Source organism: Geotrypetes seraphini, chromosome 8 (assembly GCF_902459505.1).
Source record: "Geotrypetes seraphini chromosome 8, aGeoSer1.1, whole genome shotgun sequence".
In the NCBI taxonomy this organism is placed as follows: domain Eukaryota; kingdom Metazoa; phylum Chordata; class Amphibia; order Gymnophiona; family Dermophiidae; genus Geotrypetes; species Geotrypetes seraphini.
In genome coordinates, this window is record NC_047091.1 from 93,362,440 (window position 1) to 93,370,747 (window position 8,308).

Genomic DNA, 8,308 nt, shown 5'->3' on the forward strand with positions numbered 1-8,308 from the left:
CTTTGCAGAAGCAGGAAGTAGGCAGGACCCAGCAGAGAGGAATGCCTGATGCCAGCAAGAAAGAACATTGAGTTGTGAACACTGCAAATGTGGATGCAGGGTGACAAAGAGGGAAAGAGGAAGAGGAGGGGAGGTGAGATAAATGATGCAACTGATTGGTGGGAGGGAGAGGGAGAGAGGGAGGGAGGGAGAAGGAAAACCAGGGAAGGAAGAGGAGACAAGAGGAAAGAGAGATGCCAAACCATGGAGAAGGGAGGAAGGTGGGAAAGAAAGGAGATATCAGACCATGGAGGGGGAAGGAGAGATGCCAATGCATGGGGGAGAGAAGGTAAGGAGACAGAGAATCCAGGAGATAGGGTGGAGTGGGAAGAAAGGAAAGAAAGGAGAAGATAGAGATACTAGAGCATGGAGGAGGGGTTGGAGACAAAGAGAGAAAAATGGAGAGGGGTAAAGCTGAAATTAATTATATACAGAGGAGAGAAGGGGCACATGGTAGAATTTATGGAAGGGGCATAGAAAGAGGGAAGATGCAATATGCAAGAGGGAGAGGGTGGACAATAGATGAAAGTGAGAGAGAGAACAGTGGATAGAAAAGAGAGAGACAGAGAGGGCGAACAGTAGATGGAAAAGAGAGAGAGAGGGCAGACAGTGGATGGAAGGGTCAGAGAAAGAGGGCAGGCAGTGGATGGAAAGGGCAAAGAGAGAGGGCAGATGCTGCATGGAAGGGAGAGAGAGGACAGATGCTGCATGGAAAGAAGAGAATGAAGAGAAGATGATTACAGCAGTAACAACAAAAGGTAAGAGATTTTTTTGTTGCTGCTTTAGAATAAAATAGTATTGTAATTGTATTGATAAACATTTATAAATTCAAAATGGAAATAAAGTAATCTTTTTATTGGGCTAATACATTTTTTACTAACTTTAAGAGACCAAAGCCCCCTTCCTCAGATCAGGACAGGATACCATAACAGCAGTATACTTGTGACCAGTCAGACTCTGTGCCTGACTGGTTCCCAGCTAGAAACCCCAGGAGAGGCAGAGACAGGGCTAGGGAAGCTGTTCTCAAGCCCCGCAGAACCCAGCAGCCTAAGTTCCCTGAATACATTAGGGAGGTCTCCACTGAAGATGAGGTCCTATCTGACTATTCAGAAGCTAAGGACATGGAACTCAGCCCAGCTCTGCTAGGGTTGTTCCCAAACCTGTGAAGATTAGGTTTAGGCAAAATTCCCCTGTGAGAAAACCCTGCAGTTACCACAACATCCACAGGGGGAGCCCAAGAGAGCCTCAGAGCAGCACAGACACACTGAGAGCAGGGCGTGTCTCTCCCTATGAAAAGCCAGCTGCTTTCCCTTCAGAATTAGAGAGGCCAAGGAAGGGAAAAGGTCCTCTCTTCGGTGCTCAGCAGCCAGCCAGTCCAGAGCAACTGAATAGCCTAGAACCCATGAAAGTGGATATTGGAGCTCCTTGCCAGGAAGCTGAGGCCACACCTAAAGTGGAAGAAATGGACATTGGTGAACATGTATTTCCAAACCCGGAAGCCAAAAAAATAGGAGCTGCCTGTAAGGCCCACTGAGTTCTAAAACGGTGCTTGTTTTGTGAGAAGTTTTTTTATAGCCATCTACTGCTCTGAATGGAACTGTTTTTGAATGCTGTTTTGTAGTTTTGCCTGGACAATTACTAGGGCTTGTGTTGCAGCCTGCAACTTAGTGAGAAAGAGGTTTTTTGTTGGGTTTTTTTTGCTTTTTCCTTTTTGCTCAAGGCACTGCTGTGGCCCAATGCAAGGCCCCAAGTGGGGGCAGGGCTCTTTAGCTGTAAGGTTTAAAGGACTGTTACTGGTGCTTTCACAAGTTGGTATGCTGGAGAAATGTTTTGCTTTGTTTTTTTGAACTGCATTGCTTTTGGTTTGAATGTAGCAATGTACAGGGACTGAGAACTCTTCTAAAAAGGAAGAAGAGTCAACACCTTGGGTGAGAATATTTGAATAGTTGAATATTTGTATGAAGACAAACTTGTTAGTTCTCCTGCCCCAGCTCAGGAGCAGAGCTGAGGGCCTCCTGAACATTTACTTTTTGCTTTGGTGTTTTGTGGAAGTGATGCACTGTGATAGTTGGACTTAACTCTCTTTTGAGAAAGGCCCAGTTTTAGGGCCAGAACAAGGCCTAGGCCCAGGTGAGGCCTAGTTGCAGGAAGCTGTGCTACTCTTGCTATAGCACAGGGATTGTGTATATCCTGATTTGCTTACCAGGATTTTTGCTTTGAATTTTTCCTTTTTGTTTCTTGTTTGCCATTTTGATTTTGTTTTGTGGAATAAAGAACCCTGGATAGGATTTGGACTAATTACCTGGTTTCCTTTTGACTGTGTTATTTGATATTTTGCCTGTGGGGACTGTCTCCTTATCGAGCAGCACGCCAGTGCAGTTTTCCTGTGGTCCACTCGGGGAACTATCAGCCTAGTCCAGGCAGGGCCCGGTGGCCACATACTATACTGACTTGAAGAAGGAGATTTTGGCAACTAAATGCTAATTGAAAAATGGATAAGCCCAATAAAATGGTATTTTCTTATTTTCTTTTTTGTTTCTATTTGTTAATTTGTAAAGTGGTAATTGTTGTTTGTCAGGTTGTTTTGTTTTTTTTTTTGCAAATTTACATATACTATCTTTATATTTTGCACAGTATTAGGAACGTGTCACAGTTTCTGTGCTGTTGCATTGTATGCAAAGTCTGGCTTTTTGGCAGTTCAGTTTAACTTTTGTCTACATATTTTTAATTTGATTACTGGCAAGGGTGTTCTGTGTGTATTAAAAGGACATGGGCTTCTGTTAGCATTGACTTTGCAGGAACAATTTATAGTAATCTGGCTTGTTTAATTTTACAATGGATGTATTCAGTGGTGTAGTAAGGGGGTAGCAGTCCACCCTGGGTACCAGCACCTGTCTTTCTCTCCGCCCAACCTCTTCTCTCTCCCTGTCCCCCCCTCCCCCCCCCACTACCATGTGTGCACACGCCCCTTCCCTCATATCTCCTTAACGTTCACAGCGTGAACAGTAACCCTAACCTGCTGCTCGTGCTAGTGTCAGCTCTTCCTCTGATGTCACTTCCTGGACCCGTGCCTAGGAATTGACAGCAGAGGGAGAGCTATTTCACTCAATTAAAGCTGCTTATTGCTCAATACTACCCATGAGCTAACTAGCTTAGTTTTTCACATATGTCCAGTAGAAAGCTATTAGGAGCCCTAGCTTGCTAGACATGGGAGGAGGGTTGAAGAGAAGGAGAGATATGTTGAACACGGAAAGGCAAAGAGAAAGCGAGATATTGGGTATGTGGAGAAGAGAAAAGGAGATAGAGAAGGGAAAGGTAGATGCTGAGCATCTGGTAAGAAGTAATGAGTGGAAGAAGAGATGCTCAGCACCTGGGAAGGAGTAGAGAGGGGAAAGAGAGATGCTGGACACCTGGTGGTGGAGTAGGGAGAGGAAAAAGAGAAGCTAGGCTAGGCTAGTCAAAATCATCAGCCTTGTGCCTGCTGCTCAGTTCAATTTTAAATATCTTTGGAGCATTTCTGTATCTGGGCACCTTTATTTAGGAGCCCCAAGGGTGCACAGTAAAAGCTATTCTATAAAGGAAATTAGGTACCCAGGTTCCATTGTAGAATATTAGCGTAGTAATGCACTTTACACCTTGGTGTCTTCATATACTCCAGCCATAATAGAGCTGGCATTAAGTACAAGTGCCTAAGTGTAGCAGGGACACATGGGAGCCATGTTAATGTACCACTCGTGCATCATCTCTCTGCATGCCTGTCTTGCAAATAACATGCTAAGGGTGCTGATGGATTTACCCCCTAATTCTATAAACAGTACTGAAAATTGTACACACAGATTTGGGCATGGTACCCAATGTGCGTACGCAATTTTAATGGAATAGCAATATAATTAGCATTTTAACAAGCAATTATTGGCGCTAATTAGAATTAATTACAAATTATGCATGTAAATTTAGGCATGGGATCTGTGCCTAAATTTTACACAAGTCAAAAAAAGCAGGCACAGAAATGGGTGGGCCATAGGCAGATTTGGGACATTCTTTAAGTGTCTCATGTAGTTATAGAATAAGGGCACATCCGTTCCTAAATTTAGCCCACACAGGTCCCGGCTTTGAATATCCGGAAATAATGCCTTCAACGGTGAACAAAATGCTTACTGCCCAACTGCTGAATATTGATCCCTACAAAAATATGTGACTAGCTTAAAGTTAATACCATCACCTAATAATATCTTAGATCTTGATTAAGGGATGACCGGCACTGGGGAGGAGGCAACTAACAGACTGCCCTTTTTCCATAGGAATTCTTCATTCTCTGTTATGGCTCCTACTCTCTGGAATTATTTGCCTTTTTATCTTCGTTCAGAAAAATCATTTGCGACCTTCAATTAAAGGCATACTACTTCTCCTTGGCCTTTAGCTCTTAATTTACTTCCTTTTGATGCCCACTGTTCTCAAAAGTGCCATTCTTGGCTTTATGAAATTAGTGTGGGCAAAACTAAATTCTCTGTTTCCTCCCCCTACTATATTGTTCATCCCGTTCCCTAACCTTTTTATTTTTATTGTAATACGCTGATTCCCTCTTTCCTTATGTTCTCAATTGTTTCTTACATTTTGTTTTATTTTTTTGTTTTCTACCCTATTTAATTTTTTGTTTATTTTAAATTTTAAATCTTTTATTGTGAACCGCTTAGATTTACCTTCTGGTTTTATATTTGTGGTATATTACATAAATTGAACTTGAACTTGGTTAAATACCTCATAGATATTTACTTGTGTAAAAGAACTGTGAAGATTGCCCTCCTTTTGTGTCCCCCAAGGCAAATTAGGCAATTTGAGATAAAGAAGGTCATTTTTGATATGACATCTAAGTACAAGTTTGGGTGATTTGTGAAATCTGCATATAGTGGGTCAATATTCAGACCATGGGAGCCAGCTGGGCTGACTCCTGTCCCACGGTCAGCCCGGATATTCATAAGAACATAAGAATTGCCGCTTCTGGGTCAGACCGGTGGTCCATTGTGCCCAGCAGTCCGCTCTAAATGAGTCCAGTCTCACCTGCATACGTTCTGATTCAGCAGGAACTTGTCTTGTTTTCCCCTACAACAGACTCCGGAAGAGCATTCCAGTTTTCCACCACTCTCTGGGTGAAGAACTTCCTTACGTTTGTACAGAATCTATCCCCTTTTAACTTTAGAGAGTGCCCTCTTGTTTTCCTACCTTGAAGAGGTTTCAATCATGTCCCCTTTCATTCTCCTTTTTTCAAGGGAGAAGAGGCCCGGTTTCTCTAATCTTTCACTGTACGGCAACTCCTCCAGCCCCTTAACCATTTTAGTCGCTCTTCTCTGGACCCTTTCGAGTAGTACCGTGTCCTTCTTCATGTACGGCGACTGAAAGAAGAGCAACACCCCCCCCTCATGTATTAACCTTTCAGGTTATTCTTTCCTATTATATATTGTACTTCTCCCCTCTTTCCTGGCTGTTTCTTTAAGACCTATTAGTGTTTAGTTTTAAGTATGTTCCCCTTAAATTTAAAAATTTTGTAAATATGATTACCGTAGTGTTAACCGCTTTGGCAATTTTTTAGGTGGTATATCAAATTGCAATAAAGCTTGGAAAGTTGGTATACACATGACCTCACTGAGTAAGCTGATCATGGGGGAAAAAAACCCTATAGTGGTTGATTTTATTTAGAAGAACATCTATCCTTCACATCTTTCACAACTTTTAAACTTTATTGCTTAATGGAGAAAGGTTGACTGTTGACTGTTCACTGTTGGATACTGCTACTTAGTAACACTTCTTGTGTACAATGGATGGACCGCCTTCTTTATAGTCTTCCTGATGGACCCAGAAATTTTGAAAATAATTCAGAGAAGCCAAGATAGACCCTCCTACCCAAGCAGAATCTTTTCTCTTTGGAACTGCATAGATCACTGGGGAGAAGGAATCTAACACAACATTCCGTACTTCTTTACAAAACCTCTCACAGAATCCTTTGAACATGGTGGAACCACCACACAACAAAATATTCCTAAACACTTTTTCTTTGATGGAGGATGGAATCTTCTTTAAGCTACTTGCTACTAAATGATGTACGCTACTTGGAGGAGCATCAGGCACTGAAGGTCTAAAGAGCATTTCAGGACATTTGTACCGCTCCTTCCCAAGGCACAGAACATGTCCATCTGGGAGCGTGTAATGTGTTAAGTCATTTTCTTCATGTAGATTTAACTCCTTGTCAAAGTCCAGGGCGATATAGCAACACTTGTGCTTGACATCATCCATGATGTAATTGGGTATTAAATTCAAATGTGGGGCAGCTTTTTGAAAACGCTTCTGCAGATAGGCAGTCAGGCTAAGTCCAGCCAAGTCCGTTTTTTCAATAGCATGTGGCAGGATGTATCCTTCGTGCACTGGCACAGCCTGAGTAATATGACTGCCACTGTGTACCACCAGAGCGGTAGTACATCCGTATGAGTACATTTCTAGAACTGGCTGGTAGACCACATGCATAGCAGGGACATTAAAATATTCAAAGAGGATCTCAGCCATAGATTCCCTTTGAGTACTAGTACTGTAAGGAGAGTCTGAAAGGAGAACTGCATGTTTTTCTGGTAACACTTCCAGCTCTTTATACAAAATGTATCTCCACAGGTCTTCCACTGCCTCCCAGTCTACAATGGTGCCATCTTTTAAAAACTCCACCAGCACCAAATTTGACTTCATCCTTGCAGCTCTGCCTATCCATATTTCTTGTTTTGGCTCCCCAGTTGTTGGAGACTTCTTCAGCGTGTATCCAACCACTGAATCCACGATGCTGCTTGGATTAGCAGCCCCTGAAAACCCTGCCTTACAGCTTCCAGAGCCCATATCCAGGACAACTGCATTAGAATCACGAAAAGGGTATTCCTTCCCAACCAAGGTACTCATATTGAATGAAATACTTGCATTGCTTATTCACAAACTAGTGTCTTTGCAAGTTCGTGTGAAAAAAAAATTGCTTGCAAAACAAACATGCAGATACCTTCTTCAGGCACTCACTAGGTTTTGTCAGTTTATTCACTATTCCAGAATGCTCACAGATGTTCTGTTGGTTTAAGTATGACACAATAATGGCAACCTATCTCTACCTTCAGTATGATACATCCCTCCTATGACTTCCAGTTTCCTAGACAAACTAAAAAAAATAAGATCAACAAACCAGTTGTGAGTAGTTCATTTTCCATATTCTGACCCTTATGTATGTATGTATGTTCAATTTATTTGATATACTGCTTTTCCTTACAATTATTGTCAGATCAAGGCGGTTAACAATAGGTGCTTAAAACTTCCCTATCTGACCAAGAAGGCTCACAATCTAACTAAAGCACCATATTAAACATTCATTAACATCCTAACATAACAAAATATTTAAATACACAGTAACAAAGGTCAGCATTTCAGCGCTCACAAGAGGAAAGGAGGAAAGAGCAAAATTAAATAAACCCTGACAGGAAAAAAAAAAACACAATGAAATAAAATTGAAGTAAAATATAATAAGAATTAAACCAAAATTGAATATTTAGGAGGATAAAAAAAAAAATCAAAATAGATAGAAACCTAGCAGAAAAATCAAATAAAGTCCAAGTTGAAATCCATTTAATCCAGCGAAGTGCAAGGCCACAGTCAGAGGGAGAAATTCTGCTGTTAAACGTCCAATTAAGGAAAGTTCAGCGATGTACAATCTCTGGGACCCATGGCACCCAAAGGCATGCACCTCCCACAGCTGAAACCAGAGTGCAAGTTATTATCTTTATGGATCTAGGTGGGGTTGGCATGTTAAGCACCAAAAGAGACAGAACTCAAACCACAAAACTGGACGCAATAACAGGAATGGTAGTATAGAATTAAATCACAGAGGGGTCTAAATAAAAATGGCAGCCAAGTATTAGGTGAAATATATCAGCATTAACTAGAGTCATTTCAATTATGATACACAAGTTAGGAAGATATACAAATACGTTTTAAAAAACCATAAAGGTCTTTGACTCAGAAATTAAAACAAAAGTGCTGCCTCCATGTGAGAGCGGACTGTATTGAATTTCAGCTGTGTTCTCTCTGTTTATGATTCCAGTAGCCTGGTTGATCAGTGCCATGGCCAGTAAAGATAATGGTGTTTGTAAAACCGCTGTTGGTTTCAGGAACTGAAATTAGAAAGACCAAGTAGCAAAGTACATGCTAGAAGCATTGTACATGGGCAAGTTTAATTTCATCAGTCGGAATACAA

General features: G+C 41.5%; 1 protein-coding gene across 1 annotated transcript; it reads right to left on the reverse strand.

Moving 5' to 3' along the window:
* Positions 1 to 1,818: 1,818 nt before the first annotated feature.
* On the reverse strand, positions 1,819 to 6,972 carry LOC117365484 (actin-like). Its single transcript, XM_033955959.1, has 2 exons — positions 5,938 to 6,972; positions 1,819 to 1,938 (listed from the first exon to the last, which is right to left on the reverse strand). Exons 1-2 carry the CDS (start codon positions 6,970 to 6,972, stop codon positions 1,819 to 1,821), a joined length of 1,155 nt encoding a protein of 384 aa, XP_033811850.1.
* Positions 6,973 to 8,308: the final 1,336 nt, after the last annotated feature.